We start from the raw sequence: 20400 nt of genomic DNA, 5'->3' as shown, positions 1-20400 counted from the left end.
GTGCTGGGATTACAGACGTGAGCCACCACGCCTGGCCACGCCTGGTTAACTTTTCTAAAAAGTTTTTCTGCAGGGCAGTCCTTGCCTGCTGGGAAGGGTTAACAAGGAGTGTTTGTAGCAGCCACGGTCTCCAAGGAGAGGGGAGGAAAGCAGAGTGGGGAGGCCGGCAGCCACCCCAGGCTCCATGGCCGCAGCCAGCAGAGGGTAGGAGGCAGCCAGCTTGATCTGTCCAGCCCTGGGGAAAGAGAGGAGTGTCCTCACCTCCACCCAGCCTGAGAAGGGTGAACTCTGAGTGGACTGGGCAGCCTGAGAGCAAGGTCGCTGCAGGGCCACCAGGGAAAGCTGTGGCAAGGACTGAGGAATGTGGGGGAGCAGGGGCTGGGCCTGGCCTGGCAGCTGAAGCCAGTGGCAAGTAGCAGCGAGTACAGGGGCTCTCAGCGAGTACAGGGGAACCTCAGAATCAGGGAGAACTCAGCCGAAACCCAGCAGTGGTGGGAGGAGAGAGGTGGCAGTGGGAGAGGGGAAGTGCCCACCTCCTCCGCTGCTGGGGTCCAGCCATGTCCCAGCCTGCGGGAGGCAGGAGGAGGCCCGGGACCCTAGAGCCACCTGTGTGCAGCATCCGGCCTTTCAAGTCCAGCGAGCAGTACCTGGAGGCCATGAAGGAAGACCTGGCTGAATGGCTTCACGACCTCTATGGGCTGGACATCGACTCGACCAACTTCCTGCAGGTGCTGGAGACGGGCCTGGTGCTGTGCCGGCATGCCAACGCTGTCACTGACGCTGCCCTGGCCTTCCTGGCTGAGGCACCTGCCCGAGTCCAGAAGATTCCCATGCCCCGGGTCGGGGTCTCCTGCAATGAGGCCGCCCAGCCAGGTACCTTCCAGGCCAGGGACAATGTCTCCAACTTCATCCAGTGGTGTCGAAAGGAGATGGGTATCCAAGGTAACCACGCTGCACCCCCTTCCCCATCCCAGATGCTCATCTTGGGGGGTATTCATCTTTTCTAAAATGCACAGGCTAGGTCTGGGGGGCAGAAGCCTGGGTCCTCATTCTAGATTTGCCTTGAACCACCTCTTTTTTTCATGCCTCAATTTCCCCACTTCATAGTAAATCCTCAATAAATAAATATGTTGATGATTGACAAATGTTGATGATTACTTCAGTAAGCATGTATCAAGCACCTCTTCTGTGCTGAGCACTTTGCTGGGCACCAAGGACACAGAGGAAAGAGACCCAGCGCCCAGTGAATTCATGGTCTAGCAAGAGAGGCAGAAGGCCAGGTGCGGTGGCTCACGCCTGTAATCCCAACACCTTCGGAGGCTGAGATGGGTGGATCGCCTGAGATCAGGAGTTCAAGACCAGCCTGGCCTAACATGGCAAAACCCTGTCTCTACTAAAAATACAAAAATTAGCTGGGCATGGTGGCAGGCTGAGATAGGAGAATTGCCTGAACCCAGGAGGCAGAGGTTGCAGTGAGCTCAGATGGCGCCACTGCACTCCAACCTGGGTGACAGAGGGAGAGTCTGTCTCAAAAAAAAAAAAAAAAAAAAGACAGAGAGAGAGAGAGAGAGAGAGGCAAAGGGATAGATATGTAAATTAAAGGCCTGAAGTAGAGGTGTAGTGCTGGGAGCCACGGGAGGAAATAGCAGCCTGATTAGGTGGAATGGGGCCGAGAAAGGTTGCCTCATAAAGGAAGGAGATTTGGCCTGAGTGTTTTTTTGTTTGTTTTGTTTTTGAGACTGAATCTCACTCTATCACGCAGGCTGGAGTACAGTGGCATGATCTTGGCTTACTGCAACCTCCACCTCCTGGGTTCAAGCGATTACTTGTGCCTCAGTCTCCTGAGTAGCTGGGATTACAGGCGCCCACCACCACGCCCGGCTAATTTTTGCATTTTTAGTAGAGATGGGGTTTCACTATGTTGGCCAGGCTGGTCTCAAACTCCTGACCTCAAGCGATCCACCCGCCTTGGCCTCCCAAAGTGCTGGGATTACAGGTGTGAGCCACCACACCCGGCTGGCCTGAGTCTCGAGGAATAAATATAATTTTGTAGGAAGGGAATTCTAAGCAGGGGGGACGACAGGGGCAAAGGTGCAGAAAAAGCACAGTGTGTGAATGACGGGGTGGATGGGGGAGCCTGGTGGTGAGGACACAGGGCTAGGATGAGGAGAGAACACAGGAGGAGGTTCATCTCCTTGGCCTTCATCTCCTTGGCCTTGAAACCAGGAATGGGATAAGACTGGATGTTGCACCATCCTCCTGGCCAAAGGTGGCAGGGGTGAGACTGGGGAAAGGGTGAGGCCTGGGCTACTGGCTGGTGGCTGGGCACTGAGGAGCAAATTGGAAGGTTAATAGAAGCTAGTGCTATAAGGAATGCTTGCATGTGCAGAACATTGAGAATGGTTAACAACTGTTAGCATATCCAATCTTTACAACAACCCCATGAAACAGACTACATCCTCATTTTACAGAAGAGGAAACTGAGGCTCAGGGTCTAGCTCAAGGTCTTGCGGTTGGTAGTGAGTCAGGACTCCAGCCTTAGTGGTTGGCTCCAGAGCATGTCCTCAGCATGCCTGGTTGGGCCTGGGTGGGAGCTGAGTTTGAGATGCCTGGCTGAGATTGGAGGGGAGAGGCCTGGGTGGAAAGTGGAACAAACCACTTCCTGCTCCTGGACCCACCCAGGCAAACTAAGTGGGGAGAGGGGAAGGTGGAGCTCATCCTTCTCTCACTCACACTCTCAGCCAGTCTCCAGGTGCCTTTGCTTTGCTGTCACCTCTTCCCACCCGCAGCCTGTCCTGTGAGATGGGCCGCGTGTCTGTACCCAGCACCTGAGCAATTCTGCCCAGACCCCTCCTAGGGGGCTGACTTGACCCCAAGATTCTGAGACCCAAACCACTCCCCATGTGACATGTCAGGATCCTTGCTGCCCTAGACCGGGGATGACCCCAGGGCTTTCCTCCCTGCTTGCCCCTGCCCGGAGGCTCAGGTCCTCTGGGGGCTTACGCTGCTTCTGCCCTTTTCTCCCCGCCTCCACTCCAGAGGTGCTGATGTTCGAGACGGAAGACTTGGTGCAGCGCAAGAACGTGAAGAACGTGGTGCTGTGTTTGCTGGAGCTGGGCCGCCGGGCGTGGCGCTTTGGCGTTGCGGCGCCCACCCTCGTGCAGCTGGAGGAGGAGATCGAGGAGGAGGTGCGGAGGGAGCTGGCCCTGCCCCCGCCCGATCCCTTGCCGCCAGCGCCCCCCAGGCGCCAGCCCTGCCACTTCCGGAACCTGGACCAGATGGTGAGGGGCTCTGCACACGCCCTCAGGGCCCCCTTCCCTTTGTCCTTCGTGCTCCTCTTCCCAATCCCACTCCAGTCCCCTCTAATCCACCCGCTTCTTGAGCTCCACTGTCCACCCTGACACGAATTCACTGTGTGGCTTTAAGGCACGGTTCCACTCTGAGCCTCAACCCTAACCACCCATAGTAATTAATGGCCATGTCATTTCTCAAGCGTTCTTACCAGCCCAGCACTGGATGAACCTCTCATTTAACCCCTGCTGCGACAGTTTTGAAGAACCATCAACGGTGGCACTCTCTGAGACACGTTGGTTCAAGTCTTAGTTCCACTGCTTTGCAGCTTGCGTGACTTTGGGCAAATTATTTAACCTCTCTGTATCTGGCTTCCCTTATCTGCAGCATGAGGACAGTAACAGCACTTACCATCATTTAAACGAACCAGCACATACAAAGTGCTTGGAACAGGGTCTGCACAGAGGGTCGCTTCACAGCAGTTAGTTCTGTGTGGTTAACCCCTGGGGAAAGTGGAGCTCAGGCAGGTTTCTTAATTAAAAGCCTATGATGCGGTGGATGCAGGGCACTGACCCGAGCCTGTCAGATCCCACAGTCCCCCCGTGACACTGCGCTGCTTCCAGCAGCTGACCCATGAGGGCTCTGGACCTCATGGTAGGTAGGTCCATGGGTGACCACCCAGGTCTCGTTCTCACTGGGTCATTTACAGCCCTATCTACTCCCTCCTTGCTTCTCAGCCCCCAGCCCTGACCTCAGCAGAAACCTCAGGGGTGACTGTGGGGGCAGGTAGGCCCCCCATTTTGACCCAGAGTGGGGAAAAGAGAGGGCTGAGTTCACCACCCGCCCGCAGGTGCAGAACCTTGTGAGCCACTGCACGTGCCCAGTGCAGTTCTCCATGGTCAAAGTGTCTGAGGGGAAGTACCGTGTGGGCGACTCCAACACCCTCATCTTCATCCGGGTAAGTCCAGGCTGGGGTCAAGGGACCCCCAGAATAGGGTTTCCTTGCCCAGGCTTGGGACAATGACAGTAAGTCCCCCAGAATATGGGACTTTGCCCAGGGTTAAGGACAATGACAGTAAGTCATCATTCACCCCAAGCCATCAGGCCTTGGAGCTCTCCTTCTCTCCCTGGGAGAATTCCAGGAGATCCCTGGCAAAGGTGACAAGACTATCTCTTCCTCCCATCAGGGCAGCCAGAGCCACCACCCTCCCTCTCCTCCACCATAGCCTAGTCTAGAGCGTGTTCTCAGGCAGAGTGGGGTATGGAGAAGGGTGCTCACACTTTTCCATTCCACTCCACCCACAGGCTTGATTAGAGGAAGCGGCTTGAGAACCCCAAGTTTGGTTTCAGTGTGTGGCCCCAGCCACACGGACCCCATAATTCCACCCCCACCACTTGCCTGGGGGTACATTCAGCAGAGTGAGTAGCAGCACAGGTCTGAAATGTGCCTCCCACCCCAATACCTGGCCTCACCAGAAACGATCTGTACCCACGGAGTGGCTAGCAGCTCGGGTCATGGCCCAGCCCTTTCCTGGGGCACAGGCCACACCTGGGAGCAGAGCCAGCTTTCTGGGCCCTCCCCTAGACCTGAGGCAACAGCCCTGTGATGCAGATAGGGGCAAGAACTTGTGGCCCCACTTTCCAAGACAGGAAGCTGAAGCTTGAAGAGACATGTGACTTGCCTGAGGGTGGAATGGGATCAGGACTCCCATGGGCTCTCCCACACAGGCCACAGAGGCAAAGCCAGTGGCATTAGGGCCCCATTTTGGACACAGGCATGTGCAGATGCAAAAGTGTTTACAGCGAAAGGAGCGCTCTGGGGGCAGCCTCTACAATGCTTTTGGGATCCCTTGTCCAGTTGTGGGACAGCTTTCAGCCTGGCCCCTACCCTTGACTGCATGTGTTATCTGATGCCAGTCACGGAGGAGGAGATTCGGGCTGCCTTTTTACGGCACACACATACATCTATGTGTGGATGAGTACATGGATGAGAGCATCCCTGAGTGGGTGCCAGAAGCCCGCAAGCTGGTCCAGGAAGAGAGGCTGCCCTCCACCCTGCCCTCAACCTCACCCTTGCCCCCTCAGATCCTCCGGAACAATGTGATGGTACGTGTAGGGGGCGGCTGGGACACGCTGGGCCATTATCTGGACAAACATGACCCCTGCCGCTGCACATCCCTCTGTGAGTCCCCTGAGAGTCCTCTCCCTGTGGGGTTGGTTGGAAAGGCGTAACTCTGGGTTGGGAGGCTGGAGGCAGAGGTGGGAGGTATGTCTGATCTCCAGGTGTAAGAGGTATGTGGGGAGGCTGGAGGAAGGAGGGCAGTAGTTGGGCACAGTACAGTACTAAATGTCACCACAAGATGGTGTGCAACACACGCAGAAGCAGCATTTGGCCAGGGTGCATTTTGGCAGAGCTTAGGTCTGGCTCTGGGATCCACAGTGTTGGTACCAAGTGTGACTTGGAAGGTCTTTAGTTCTTCCATAATCTCCATCAATGCCTCCAGCCACTCCAAATAAGCACATGCTCTAAGGGAAAGTTGTGTACCTGCACTACAAACATAGCTTTAAACAAATCCCCCAGCTGGGTCCCCAAGCCCCTCCTGTAAAGAAACTCTGGTGTTGCCACTGTAGGTCCCACTGTTTTAGTGTGGGGTTGGGGCATGGGACCACTGGGGGAGGAACAATGGGCCCCATCAGCAGGAACTGAACTCTTCTCTCCTCTCCTTTCTCCGGGGCACTGTTGGTAGCACACAAGCCAGGCAACTTCCTGAAGCCCCCGGCCCCACCAGTGCAACATGAAGTAAGGGTGCAAGATGGACCCTCACAGACCCAGCCTACGATGACCATCAGCCGCTCACAGAGCCCACCACCCCCCGTGGACTGGAAGACATATGCCTCTTCAGGCGGAAGGCTGAGGCCCCCCACCCCATCCTCCCCCAGACCCCGCAGGGAACGAGGAGCAGGGACGGGGGCCTCCAGAGAGATGGCACCATTCCTGAGGTATGGGGAAGAGATAGGGAAGGGGCTCTTTTTCTTTTGGAGTGCACATTCTCAGAGGCCACCACACTCCAAGATAAGAGGAGCAGATCCCCAGCAGTGACTCTATCCCGAGACCACAGGTGTTTGGAACCAGAAGCACACCCAGTACCTTTGGGATAACGTGGTTACTTCATATGCCTTCCCATTTCACAGATGAGGCTCAGAAATGGAACAGACTTACTCAAGGTTTCCTACCATTTCACGGTAGAGCACAGACTAAGACAACCCATACACTCCCCTCCGTCTCTCCACTGCCCTGCAACTGGTCTGGGGCCATCCCTCGAAGGATCTGAAGTCACCTCAGGCCAGGATCAGGCTTCCTTCTATCTGCTACACAGGGAACAAGGGCGAATAGACTTAGGCAGTGACTGTCATAAGGAGGATTTCAAGGCAGTCAGGGAGGAGAGGGAGCACAGGTTTCATTCAGCGTGAAGTCGAGCTCCCTGGGTGTTCTCACTGAGGAAAGACCGTCACTTCCCAGAGCCAGGGACCACACTAGATGACCCTGCCGGCCTGATGAGTCTCCCTTTGCAGCCTTGTGATTCTCCCTTTCAGGTGCCAGGAGAGGTCTCTCACCCCATCTTGGAGGCAGCCGACAGCTGGGGACAGCCCACCCAGTCCCCAGTCCTCGTCTTCCCAAAAGGACCGAGGCCCACAGTGTACCTCGTCAGGAAAGAGGGAGGATAGAGACCCTGCTGAACTCCCCAGGGGAAGGATTCCCACATCTTGGGTTCATGAAAAAACAGACAGCCAGGGAACTGCTGCCCGGAACCCCACCCCACAAAGACTCCGAGACACTGAGGCCACCACCAAAGGGATATCAGCAAGAGGACTATCTCCCCTGCCTTGTTCCTGTAGCCCAGCCGAGCAACTGGGCCTCAGGCTGCCACTCCAGGATAAGGCCAAGGGTGCGTTCTTCCAGTTCAGGGAGCCAGAGTCTGTCTGTTCTCCAACCCCTGTCCAAGGCCTAACCAAGATGCCCATCCGGCTGCCCTCTGCTCGCCCCCCGACACCAGGAAGGAACTTTCCTGGTGCTACAAGTAGAAGTCCCAGGACAGAACTTGGGAGAGACCCCATCCCACTAAGGGCCGTCACTGCAGACCTGGCTGGGTCCACGCATGGGGACTGCTCTGTGAAAGTGAGGCAGGAGGACCAGCAGTTAGACATCCAGCTCATGGCAGAGGCCAAAGAGTCCCGGGACCTGGGCCCACAGGAGCAGGAGGGGCGGTACACACCTCTGCCCCTGGGCAGGAACAAGGAGCAAGCCATCTACTGTAACCTTGAAGAGGAGATTTTGGGCAACATGAAGCTGCTAGAAGTTGGGAGTGCCTGTCTGCAGGGCACAAGGTCTGGGGTCATCCCTCGCAGTGGGGTCTATGTCCCCAGCCTGGGTGGGCGGTGGCCTGAGCCTGGGGGTCCTTATGACAAAGTCATCCAAGAACTGGCTCAGGGCCCCCCACCCCTCCTTAAAGTGGACCTGGAAGACTGGAAGGCAGCCCCGACTGGCTCCCCTAAGCCAGCTGCTACCCCAGGACCGGGAAGCCTCAAAGGGAAGTTGGGAGCCATACAGAGTGGGCCCAGGACAAAGGCAAGCCTGAGTGCCAAGGGCAGCCACATGAGGAAGGTCCCACTTCAGGAAGGGCAGGACTGCTTGGCCCCTACTGCGTCTGCCAGCCCAGAGGCCCCCACACCTTCGCCCTTGGACCCCAACTCTGACAAAGTCAAGGCATGTCTGAGTAAGGGCAGGAGAACTCTCCGGAAGCCCAAGAGGGTCCCGTCCATCTACAAGCTGAAGCTGAGACCCAGGATCCGGCCCCGAAGAGATCACAGGCCTGAGAAGCAGCCTTCACGAATCCCTAAGCCACTGGCCTATGTCTGCCTGGGTCCAGCCAGGCCGCCCCGCAGGGACAGACTGTTGAGAACTGTGCTGGGCAGCAAGGGAAGGGAGGCATCCCGGGTGGATGGAGCTTCAGCAGGTGAGCAGGAGGAGGAAGGAAAGGAGAAAGAGCCAGCCGCTCCATTGGACAGCAGGCCCCAGACTCCAGAGGACCTGCCACCTCACGGGCTTGATCAAGCTCCACTTCCACCTGAGGAGGAGTCCTGGGTCTGAGGCACATGAACGTGTGAGCGAGGAGGGAAGCAAAAAGAATGGCCATGTATACACTGGATTCGCAGCTGTGGGAACAGAAGGGACGTTCTCTCATCTCCACAAAGGGCCTTGGGCAGGAGTGGGTCAGAAGACAAATATAGACTCCATCTGCTCATCTGAGCAAAGGGGCAACCCACTGCTCTCACTCCAACTCCAGAGGTAGGCCGGGGTAGTGAGACCATCCTATATCTCATGACTCTCCCTCAGAACATCTCCCCACACTCCTGGCCTCTGGCCCCTGGCCATGCCCACCTGTTTCCATAACTCCCATAAGTTATTAAACACATGTGATTCTACCTTGAGCCCCAGCTTCTTTTTTTTTAAGTTTAGAAACAGAGTCTTGCTGTCACCCAGGCTGGAGTGCAGTGGCACTATCATGGTTCACTACAGCCTCGAACTCCCAGGCTTCAAGTGATCCTCTCACCTCAGTTTCCCAAGTAGCTGGGACTACAGGTAGGTGCCATGACACCTGGCTAATTTTATTTTTATTTTTTAGAGATGGGGCCTTACTATGTTGTCCAGGCTGACCTCAAGCGATCCTCCTGCCTTGGCTTCCCAAAGCACTGGGATTAAAGATGTGAACAACTGAGCCCAACTCCCCCTACCCCCCAGCTTCTTGAGCCCCTCACTCTAGGACTGTGGTGGTGCGGGGAGGTATAGCTTCAGATGTTACACCACTGGAGGAGATGGGGACTAGGAGGAAGGAGTTGGTGTTGAGAGAGGCTTCCTCTTTTGAGGCTCAGCCAATCTTTACAGGCAGCCCCATCTTTCCTGGAAGTGGCTGGTGGGTCAGCACCACGGACAGAGACGTCCTGCCCTCAACACACACGCTCCTGGAAGGCACCCTTGCCCAAGACTTCAAAGCTTTGCTCTGGAGTTTGGGTCCTGAGATCACTCAGGGACAAGATGGGTGGCTGAAAGTGTTCCTAACACATCTACATCCAAGAAGTTATGACTGAGAGGCTGCAAAGTCTCAGCCTTGAGTGGGAAGGACGAGACGCAGACAGAGAAGCTGGGATTCAGTCCCATTATGGAAATTTTCCAGACTGGCAGGGGAGAAGTTCTGCTTCCCTTCTGAATGGTTTGAATTAGTTGGAGGTTTGGGGTTAGGTGGAAAGGTGATACGTCCCGAACTCTTCACCGGTGGTCTCCCTATTGACCTGGGCTTTGGGACTGGGGGCCACCTCACCACCTTCACCCTCCTTCCACACGGAGCTCAGCAGGCAACCCCTGTGGGGATCCCTCCCCTCCTACCATGAGGAATGGAGCCAACACCTTGGTACAGAAACGAGGGAAAACACTCCCTGATTTTTAATCTGACTTCGGATAACAGCTCAATGGGCGTCACACACACTTCCAGACCCTGTGGTGGGAAACCCTGTGAGGGGGTGGGAGGGTAAGGACAGGACTCAGAATGGGGGTGGAGGGACCTGAAATCCAAGACCTGGGTTGAAGTGGAGGCGGGAGGGGGCCTGTCAGGGGATACATTCCAATGGCTCCCACAGGGGAGCAGCCAGAGGCCTGGGCCCCTCCCCCCACCTCAGGTGCCTCAGAGTTGGGGGTGATGGGGCCTGTGAGGTGCTGCCATCCCTCATCCCCTCCCTCTGGTGAACCAGGAGGCAGGGGTGCAGGAGACTAAGGGGCAGGCCCTCTTTGTTACCCTCCCAGCCATGCTAAGGTGTGGGGAAGGGGAGCCACCTCCTCTGTGTCAGAGGGAGGCTCACAGAGGGCAGGTCACTTGCCCGAAGTCCTGCAGCACAGCAGGGACTGGAACGCAGGAATACTAGACTGCCCAAGGTCAAGGCGGTTGCTGTGGGGCTGTGCTACCCCCACTTGGTGGACAGAGTGGGAATCAGCCGGGGAAGGAGAATCATAGATTCCCCCTACAATGGACGTTGGTGATAAATTCCCCACCCATGACCCTTCCCCCAGACTCCACGCCATCACCACTCTGGGCTACCTGATTTCCTAGTCTATATGCTGTAGCCTTGGCTAAGTTGGCCAAAGTGGAGTTGTCCTCTCTGCCCCTCTTATAACAAGGGACCCTGCTGTCCTCCCACCAGGCCAGGGTTGAGTGCTCAGCCTCAAGGACAGCTTTCTTTGGTCAGGGGGCAGGGGACAGGGCACCACTTCTCCCTCCCTCCAATTCCCGCATCAATCCCTTATGCCATTCCTAGAATCTTCATTATTATTGTTATTTCTAAATCGGTACAAAACTGACAGTGATCAGCTCCGGTGACGAGAGGTAGAAACCCGGCCAGGCAGCCGGAGAAAATGGGGCGGAGTGAGTTAGGGCATAGGGCTGACTGGTGTTGGGACAAGAGGGTGTCAGATCCTGAGGGCCTCCATCTGGGGCGGGGCGAAGATGCAGGTGTGTCTCCCCCAAGCACAGGGGTCCCCACCATTCCTTCCCTGGCTCTGTTCTTCCCCAGATTAATCAGGGTAGTCTGAGATCTGAGGCAGGCAGAGTCTGGGGTAGTCAGATGGGGTTGAGACGGGGTAACAGAATCTTCACTGGGACAACCTGACCCCCTTCTGGGCACCATCCTGCCCACGACTAGACCCCAGAACCTAACATTCCCCAGTCTGACAGACCAGATTGCAGTATGCAGGAGGTAATAGAAGACTGGAACCTGGCATCATGGAAAAGAAGCTATCCTTTGGGGGATTCCCTTTCCACACTCTGTCCAAAAAAAAAAATTTTTTTTAACCCAGGGGGTGATCTGGCTTTGGGGTCAGGAAGAGTGAGGGGCACCTGGCAGGGACGGACCATCGAGTTAAGGCTGGAAGGTAGGTTGTTGTGTCTCTGGGGGCTGCTGGGCGGGGAGGTCTCCCTGGAAGCCGGAGAGCTCAACCTTCTCCCCTCACTGATCTGGGACCTCAGCCCCCGGACCCCTTGATGGTGGTCCTTAGGCCACCCGCATCTCTGCCCTGTGCCGGTGGTGCTGACAGTCAGAAGGCCTGGCCTCACAAAGAAGCTGCCAGGATCTGCGACAAGGAGATGGACGAAATGAGAGCCCTGTGAGCGGAGCTAGGGGGGACTGGAGGGTGGGTGAGACAGGTAAGGACCAACAGACGCTTGGGTGGGCGGACACGGGAAAGGAAGACACCCGGCAAAGACAGACACATTCTGGAAAAGACAGGTGGGGGCCCGGCCAAGGCGGCACCTTGCCACCCTTACCCTCCATTGCACGCTCACCCCCATCCCAAAAGGCTGTGGCACCCCGCGGGTCAGGCCGGGAACTGCACTAAATACAGCACTGAAGGCGGCTGTCCCAGGAAGCCACGGGGGCAAGGGGCAGGGCTGAGCAGTTACTGGGGGCTCCCTCTCGCGCTTTGCTTCTCACTGGGAGATGCATGGCTGCAGGGGCCTCAGGCCGGGACCGTCACAGTTCCATTTCCCGCCCGCTCCCCGCCCCAGCCCCGCAGTACAGCCCCACCCTCCGCCCGGCCAGTGCCGGTGCAGCCCGCGGGGCGCGCAGGTGTCACATGATGGCGCAGCGGTTTCGGCGCAGCGCGCCCTGGAAGCGCAGGGCAGCGTGCACGTGCTTGCACCGGGCGCAGCCGACGCTCTTGAGCAGCTCGCTAAAGAGCAGCAGGATGTGCCAGTTGTACTTGGCCGAGCATTCCACGTAGCCGCACTTCCACGTCTTGCGCACCAGGTGCGACACGTTCCAGCGCGGGATCACGCGTCCGCGCTGCAGGTCCCGCTTGTTGCCCACGATGATGATGGGCGTCTCTGAGGTGCCGATCACCCTGTGGGGCGAGGCAGGAAGCTCAGAACTCTGTCAGTCTCACAACCGCTGTACTCCCAGCAGGGCAGGCTGTGCCTGGCCAATACTACCACCACCGTATGTTCTGCTCCAGGCGCAGCCCTAAGCCCTGGAGGTGTTATAGTCTCTGATCAGCACAACTGATCTAAAAGATGGGTTCTACTGTTATCCCCATTTTACAGATGAGGACATAGGCTTAAATGTTTACTGGCTTCAAGTCATGCAGCTGAGTGGCCCTGGAAGTCTTGTTCCAGAAGTCCCAGTTCTTAACTACTGCACTACTCTAGCCACCCCCACAGCCAGGGTCCCAACATGAGTTAACAGAAATGGGGACAGCACAATGTATGCATGTTTGAGTGCATGTGTGGGAATCTTAGAACACATATACCTCTGGCTCTGTCCCTATACTGTCCCCTTTTCACAGGGACTGGCTAGCACTGGGTCATCCACAGAGGTGGCAATGGACTGTGTTCCAGCCTCTCACCTCGTCTCCAGGATCTGCTGGCGGATGGTCTTGACGTACTCAAAGCTGTCAAAGCAGCAGATGTCGTAGACCAGGATGTAGGCGTGGACGCTCCGGAGTCCCCTGCAGCAGGCGTCTGCCCACTCCTGCAATATCCCCAGCCAGTACCAGGGTCAGAGCAGCCATGAGGGCTCCCCTAGCCCCCAGACATCTCCCATCAGAGGGGCAGTGCTCTCACCTGCCACTGCACCTGAAGCCTTCCATACCTGCTCATCCCCAGCAGACCAGGCCCAGGGAGAATGGAGGAGCTGTAGCCTCCCCATTCCCAAGCCAGGATGGAGCAGGTCACATTGTTTGACCTTTGTGCACATCTGGAACTTAGTTCTGCCTTGCTCCATTTTGTCCCCTCATCCATCCATCCAGGTCTTTTTTCAACAATTACATTTATTAAGTACCTCTAAGAGTCCAGCTCTGAGCTGGGTGTTGGACCTGTTAAAATTCTATCTTCCAAGGCTCAAGCTGAAGTGCCACTGCCTCCAAGAAGCTTCCTTATTTCCCATCCTTCCTGCAAGCAGGGGACTACTCCCTTCATCTCCTGTGTTCTAACAATCCTTCGATTACACTTTCATTAGAGCTGTTCCATCTCCAGTTCCCCCACTTCTGCTGTGAGCTCCTGAGAGGGCCACAGCCAGGCTGTCCTCATTTTTATATACTCCCTCTTCCTCTCTGAGTGTCAAAGCAGGTGCTCCTTAATGGCACTACCTGGGCTGGTGAGCTCTCCATAGCCCAAGCTGGGATCAATGCAACTCCTGCCTCTGCCACTGCCCTTAGACTGCGACCTGATGTGTCCCTTCTGTATGCTCATCTCTGCCCTCAGGCTTCAGAAACAGAAAAAGATTCAGACTGGATGCATAACGGGCTGATGTAGAGCAGGGCCCCAGGGAAGCTCCAGGGAGATGAACTTCCTGAATGTTTGTGCAGCTTCTCAAGGGATTGCAGGTTATGGCTCAAGATGAAGAGACTCCTAGAAAGGCCAAGTACACTAAAGAGAAGTTTCCTTAAGAGATTCATTAGTCAACGTGCCAGTAGTTGCAACTGCAAGAGCGGTTTCAGGCAGCCAGTGTGTGGAAAGAAGTGGGTCCCTAAAGTTGGGGGGACAGAGGCCTCCAAGGACAAAGGAAACCAGTCTTCTCCCACCAAAGCTCAGGCAAAAGACTAGAAGAAGATGGAGGTATGTCTCCTGTCCCAGCATCTGAGTCAAGTGGGGCAGGGGCCACGCACAAAGGAGGACTACAGTTCTCCACTTCCAAGAAGGATCAAAAGGAAATGACTTTGGTGGCAGTAGTGCAGAGTTAAGTCCAACTTCGGAACAGCACTTCCCAACTCAAAGGCTTAGAAGATGCTGCAGTGGATTTCCCTAGGGAAATGATGTGGCATCTTTTCTTTGTGCTGAGGTTTAAATTTTTGGTGCAGCAGGAGGATGCTGAGGACAAACCTAAAACCATAGGAAACTGAACTGGTTTCTTAGGCCAGGGAAGACTGCATTCTGCTAGACACAGTGATCTCCAGGAGCCTGGAACCTGTGCATACAGATGCTCCTCTGATCTCCCAAGACGAGTGGAGATCAATGAGAAGTGGGAGGGATGAGAGGCTCCCAGTCTCTTCAATCTCTCTGCTGGGGAGAGGGAGCAGCTGCCAGCTTTTGAGGGTGACAGGCCCACCTCTCCCCCAACATGTTGCCTCCTTGAGGGGACCTCCTGGCTTCCTCCCACCCACTCCTCTCTGGGGGTTCTTAAAAGAGAGAGGAGGAAGGCCCCTGACTGGTTAGCTTGTCCCTTCCCCCTTGATTGAAGGGAGGAAGCAGGTTTCCAAACTGTAAAAGGCCATCTTGGGGCTGTGTCAAAACAGAGAAGGAGCAATGGAAAGGGAGTCCAGTTTCAGGGACATGCAGTCTGAGAGAGGTTCAGTCACCTGCATCTCAACCATGCATTTGCTGATAATTCCTTTGGTGGTTTGCAAGCACCTGATAATCTCAGCTTCCTCCTCTGATAGAAGGGGCTGCAGAAGACACTGAGGCTCACATCCAGGAAATACTGCTCTCCTGGGCTCTATCTCATCTGGCATTGGAGAAGAATGTATTATCTTATTTTCAGTTGGTGGCCATCAGGATTCTTAGGTTTTATACTTAATCTTTGGCACCTCGAGGATCCCTTTTTCACAGCATTTCTCTGCTGAAAGTCCCTTACTGGGCTCCTTGAGTGAAATCTTGGCTATTCTAGAGTCCAAAACTCAGAGTCAGTCAAGAAGAAAAAAGCCAACAACCCAATAGAAAAATGGGCAAAGGACATCAATAGTTCTTGAAAAAAAGAAACACAAAGGCCCTTAAACCTATGAAAAGATGCTCCATTTCTCTCATGATCAGAGATGCAAATGGAGACTACAAGGAGAATATCACATGTCATCTCTCAGATTGTCAAATATATTGTCAAAAGTCTGACAATATACTCTGACGGCAAGACTGCAGGAAAACGGGCTGTCATATACATTGCTCACAGGAGCACAGCATACACCCCTGCTATAGAGGGTAATCTGGAAATAACCTCCCCTCAAAACTCCAGTTACAGTCACGCTTTTTTTTTTTTTGAGATAGGGACTCACTCTGTCGCCCAAGTTGGAGTGCAGTGGCACTATCTCAGCTCACTGCAGCCTCAACCTCCCAGGCTCAGGCGATTCTCCCACCTCAGCCTCCCAAGCAGCTGGGACCACAACCATGGACCACCACGCCCGACTAATTTTTTGTATTTTTGGTAGAGATGGGGTTTTGCCATGTTGCCCAGGCTGGTCTTGAACTCCTGAGCTCAAGTGATCCGCCCGCCTCAGCTTCCCAAAGTGCTGGGATCATAGGCTTGAGTCACCTCACCTGGCTCTGCCCTCAGGCTTCAGAAACAGAAAAAGATTCAGACTGGATGCATAACGGGCTGATGTAGAGCAGGGCCCCAGGGAAGCTCCAGGGAGATGAACTTCCTGAATGTTTGTGCAGCTTCTCAAGGGATTCTCACCATACCATTTCCAGGCATTGTGATCCAGCAATGCTATTTCCAGCAATGCCATTTCTGGGAATTAATCCCACAGATATACCTACTTATGTTCAAAATGACTTACCTACAAGGCTATTCATTCTGGCACTGTTTGAAACAGCACAAGACTGGATATCATCCACTTGTCCAACAAGAAAGGACTCCATGGTACAGCTCTTCAATGGAGTAAGGTGTGGCCATGAGGAAAAAACAAGTCCTCTAGATAATAGCCTGGAAAAATCTCCAGGTTATAATAGCAAGTTAAAAAAAAATTGAGGTACAGCGCCAAGCATAGTGGCTCACATTTGTAATCCCAACACTTTGGGAGGCCAAAGCAGGATTGCTTGAGGCCAGGAGTTCGAGACCAGCTTGGGTAACACAGCAAGATCTATCTATACAAAAAATTTTAAAAATAAAATCAAGATACAGAACAGTATGGTTCTTGTTTTTGTTTTGTTCTTTTTTTTTTGAGACGGCGTCTCGCTCTGTCACCCAGGCTGGAGTGCAGTGGCGCGATCTGGCTCACTGCAAGCTCCGTCTCCTGGGTTCATGCCATTCTGCTGCCTCAGCCTCCCGAGTAGCTGGGACTACAGGCGCCCGCCACCACACCCGGCTAATTTTTTGTATTTTTAGTAGAGACGGGGTTTCACCGTGTTAGCCAGGATGGTCTTGATCTCCTGACCTCATGATCCCCCCGCCCTGGCCTCCCAAAGTGCTGGGATTACAGGTGTGAGCCACCGCGCCCGGCCTCCATTTTGTTCTTTATGTAAGAAGCAGGGAAGAATGCATTTTCTTACTTGGGTAAAGAAACACTGAAAATATGGATAAAAATCTGTTAAGAGGCCAGGCGCAGTGGCTCATGCCTATAATCCCAGCACTTTGGGAGGCCTAGGCAGGCAGATCACTTGAGGTCAGGAGTTCGAGACCAGCCTGGCCAACATGGTGAAACCCCGTCTCTACTAAATATACAAAAATTAGCTGGGCGTGGTGGCAGGTGCCTGTAATCCAGCTACTCAGGAGGCTGATGCAGGAGAATCGCTTGAACCCAGGAGGCAAAGATTGCAGTGAGCCGAGATCATGTCACTGCACTCCAGCCTGGGCGACAGTGGGAGACTCCATCTCAAAAATAAATAAATAAATATATTTTAAAAGAAAAAATTCGATAAGAATGGTTATAGAGAGTGGGGTAGGAATCAGGGTAAAGGGGGCAAGATGAAAGAAACAAAGCTCAGTGTCTAGGCTTGGAGCAAGATTTGAATGTCCAACCAGGTGATTGTTAAAGTCTCCTTTAGAAGAGAACTAGAAGGCCCTGTGCCCAGACCGTTTGCCCTGATAGGCTCAGCCTCACTGCTTCCAGGGCAGATGCGGGATCAGGCTTCCATCTTTGCTGCTGACCCCAGGCGCCTGGGATGGGTGAAACAGGTGTCTCCGGCAGATTAGGCCAGGGCCCTCCTGCCTGGTGTTGCTTGAGAGTGCTGAGTGCTGAGCTGCCCACCAGCTCCCAGCCCAGGGTCACAGCCTGAGAGACTGCTTTATTTGCTCCATTACACCTGGACAAGCCTTGCTCCTGCCTTCTGGGTCTCTACCACTGTGCCCGTTCTTCCTGGAAAAGCTCTGTACACTCTGGTCAGAGGCTTCCTTCAGTGAGCAAACATGTCTTAGAGCTCAGCTTCCTTTTTCTCTCCACTCCCTCTCAAGTCAGAGGTTGAGAGAGGGCAAGAGGACCTGGTTCCAGCAGGCAGTGGGGAAGGAACACAATAAGCGAGGGCCCTGGGGGCATTTAAATCCAAACCTGGCAGGGAGGGTACCCAGCAGGCAGGTCCTGAGGTCAGGGGCAGAGCATCACTTAAGAGAAGAGGGCCTTGGGCAAGAGAGCTGACTGGGGTCTCCAGAGTCTCTGAGAATACACCTTTTCCAGGGCCCTGTCTATTCTGCTGCTGTCCCTTCTCCAGAGGACGTGGAGTGGGGCTATGGTAGGCACAGCCCCAAATACTCACTGCAGCCTTGTGTTCCCTGCCCTTTTCTCTACTGCCTCTTACCTGCCTAAAACCTACTTAGTTGAGACATCATCCTCTGTGACCCCCCAACTCCACCCCAACACATCTGGATGACCTGGATGCCCCCTTAAGGGCTGCTCCAGCTCCCTGCTCCTCCAATCATAGCACTTATCACACCATGTAATAGTTGCCTGTTAGCCTTTTCTCACCAGACTGTGAGTTTCTTGAAAGCAAATTCCATAAATTGTTTGCTCACCATTCTGCACCAGTGCCCACTGCAGGGCCTGGCACACATTAAACGGTCATCAAATATTTGTTGAATAAACTAGTACAGCAATGAATGAATTCCTGGAATGGCTCTAAGCAGGGTGGCCCAAGGTGCAGTGTGGAGCTCCCAAACTCAGTGATGGGGCCCTGGCAATAGGGCCCGAGCTACAGCAGGTTGGAATCCAGCCTCTCCCCTACCCATCCATTTCCCCACTAACCCATGCCCCCCAGGGTCCTCCTACCTGGAGCGTATTGACAGGGAAGGCGCTGATGGGCGGAAAGTCAAGGATCTGGAGGTCGTGCACGTGGCCGTTCATGACGACAGCAGGCAAGTAGAGGCGGCGGGCGGTGGTGGGCACGCAGACCTCGCTGAACTCGTTGTACAAGAACTGGCGCACGATGGCACTCTTGCCCACACCTCGCGCCCCCAGCACGGCCACCCGGTAGGTGGAGACCATGCCTCCCGCCCCACTCCGCCACCTTGTCCTTGCCGCTGTCTGGGGCTCCCCCGGGCTGCATATTCCAGGGGCTGGGGGCTCAGCCACCGTCAGGACCAACCATTGCTGCCTCTGCTTGCCCTGGGCCCTCTGCGGCCTCCACCTGGACAGTGGGGACAAGAGGTGGGCTTAGTGCACCAGCTTATCCCTGGACACGTCCTGCACTTTTCCACGTTTGGGACTTTGCTGAGGCTCTTACTGCCACTTGGAATGCCTTCCCTTTCCCAAAACCCCAGTGGCCGCCTATCCAAACCCTCTCCACCCTCCTCCATTTTTCCCTGCATTCCAGTCGTAGGACCCAATCTTTCTTGACTTATGACCTGACTTTTCTCCAGGTCCAACTCCAACCAAAACAGCCTGCAGAGCAGAGTGGGAAGGGCACTGGACTTGGTTTGATCCCAGCTTCCCCACAGAGCCTGGGACAAGACGGCAACACCTCTGAGTCTGTGTCCTCCTGAGTGGGTGGGACTGGGCAGGTGTGTCTCAGTGCCAGCACTCCTGACGTTTTGTGGGGAGAGAACTCGATTGTGCAGGGCTGCCGACACATTGCAGGACATTTGCTTTCCGTGGCTCCCAAGAGGTAGCTGCCAGCAGCAGCCTCCAGACACCACGATGACCAAAACTCCCCCTCCCCCCATTTCCAAATGCCCCTAGTTGAGAATTCTGCACTGGATGACCACGTCGCCTCTGGGGTGCAACACTGCTGAGCACTTACTCTGCTGGCATGCCCATATGGGTATCCTTGGTCTGTACGACATCTCTGAGGGATAGGTACTGTTATTCCCACTTTAGAGAGAAGCTTAGAAGGAGTAAGAAGTGTGTCCAGTCACAACCCGAAGGGTAGCTACTCCTTTCTATGATGTTGCAGTACTTCTTCCAACTTTCAAGTTCAGTGATTCTTTTTTTTTTTTTTTTTTCAGACAGAGTCTCACTCTGTCACCCAGGCTGGAGTACAGTGGCATGATCTCGGCTCACTGCAGCCTTCACCTCCCGGGTTCAAGCCATTTTCCTGCCTCAGCCTCCCAAGTAGCTGGGATTACAGGCATCTGCCACCACACCCGGATAATTTTGGTATTTTTAGTAGAGATGGGGTTTCTCCATGTTGGCCTCGAACTCCTGACCTCAGGTGATCTACCTACCTTGGCCTCCCAAAGTGCTGGGATTACAGACACGATCCACTGCGCCCGGCCAAGTTCAGTGTTTCTAATCGGTGAATGCATACAGGCCAAGGTCTGGGTCTCATTCTCTGGCATCCCCTAGAGCCCAGAGGGCCTGGCACATAGCAGGTTCCCAGAAAAGGGCTGCTGGGGGTTGGCCTTGATATGAATTCATTAGCTCCTTGCCTGCTCAGTTTCAGTGACTTTAGGGCCTGGGTATAACTCTCAGCTCTGGTGTGTCCTTGCTGCATGTCAGTGGGCAAATCACCTTCTCAACTGGAGCCATGCTTCTGCACATAGGTACATTGAGGTAAACAGCCCCTATTTCTGAGAAAATCCATGTAAATCTCTTAGCCAGGAAAAAGAACCTTTCTTCTTTTGTTGGTGATAGTGACCAAAGAGGCTGTTACATGCCTGAGACCTCCTGTCTGGATTCCCAGGAGGGTGACATCAGCACTTGCTAACTGGGTCCAGGGCAGGTGGATTCGCTGGATTCTGGCAAGGCCATGCTTTTCCTCATGGGTGCATACTTTTCTGCGGATGCATGTCCTTTCCACATATGCACAATCCGTAGCTGAATGTCCCCCAGGTTGTCCTGGTTCAGAGGACTCACTCCACAGGGTATGTGCGCACACAGCATAGTAAATAAAGGTCAGGAATTGGAGTGAGAACAACTAGGGCTTGATTCCT

The 20400-nt window shown here is 54.6% G+C and overlaps 2 protein-coding genes across 2 annotated transcripts; one reads left to right on the top strand and one right to left on the bottom strand.

Moving 5' to 3' along the window:
• Positions 1–535: 535 nt before the first annotated feature.
• Positions 536–8777, top strand: GAS2L2 (growth arrest specific 2 like 2). Its single transcript, XM_017890997.1, has 6 exons — positions 536–942; positions 3040–3281; positions 4142–4249; positions 5377–5473; positions 6039–6291; positions 6886–8777. The coding sequence occupies exons 1-6, from the start codon at positions 558–560 to the stop codon at positions 8438–8440; spliced, it is 2640 nt and encodes an 879-aa protein (XP_017746486.1). The 5' UTR covers positions 536–557; the 3' UTR covers positions 8441–8777.
• Positions 8778–9759: 982 nt separating this feature from the next.
• Positions 9760–19465, bottom strand: RASL10B (RAS like family 10 member B). The gene is made up of 3 exons (XM_017890996.1): positions 18299–19465; positions 12737–12861; positions 9760–12235 (listed from the first exon to the last, which is right to left on the bottom strand). The coding sequence occupies exons 1-3, from the start codon at positions 18512–18514 to the stop codon at positions 11965–11967; spliced, it is 612 nt and encodes a 203-aa protein (XP_017746485.1). The 5' UTR covers positions 18515–19465; the 3' UTR covers positions 9760–11964.
• Between the last annotated feature and the right edge of the window lie 935 nt (positions 19466–20400).

This window comes from Rhinopithecus bieti, unplaced genomic scaffold, assembly GCF_001698545.2.
Source record: "Rhinopithecus bieti isolate Rb0 unplaced genomic scaffold, ASM169854v2 scaffold_20840, whole genome shotgun sequence".
NCBI classification, from domain to species: Eukaryota; Metazoa; Chordata; class Mammalia; order Primates; family Cercopithecidae; genus Rhinopithecus; species Rhinopithecus bieti.
Note: the sequence above shows the minus strand (reverse complement) of the source record. Positions and strands in the feature narration are given on the sequence as shown.

Coding starts and splice junctions, on each gene's coding strand:
- GAS2L2 (XM_017890997.1), top strand. CDS start 558: ATGTCCCAGCCTGCGGGAGGCAGGAGGAGGCCCGGGACCCTAGAGCCA. Junction 3,282..4,141: donor TCCGGAACCTGGACCAGATG/GTGAGGGGCTCT, acceptor ACCCGCCCGCAG/GTGCAGAACCTTGTGAGCCA. Junction 5,474..6,038: donor CTGCCGCTGCACATCCCTCT/GTGAGTCCCCTG, acceptor CACTGTTGGTAG/CACACAAGCCAGGCAACTTC.
- RASL10B (XM_017890996.1), bottom strand. CDS start 18,514: ATGGTCTCCACCTACCGGGTGGCCGTGCTGGGGGCGCGAGGTGTGGGC. Junction 12,862..18,298: donor TCCCTGTCAATACGCTCCAG/GTAGGAGGACCC, acceptor GGGATATTGCAG/GAGTGGGCAGACGCCTGCTG. Junction 12,236..12,736: donor CAGCAGATCCTGGAGACGAG/GTGAGAGGCTGG, acceptor CTCGCCCCACAG/GGTGATCGGCACCTCAGAGA.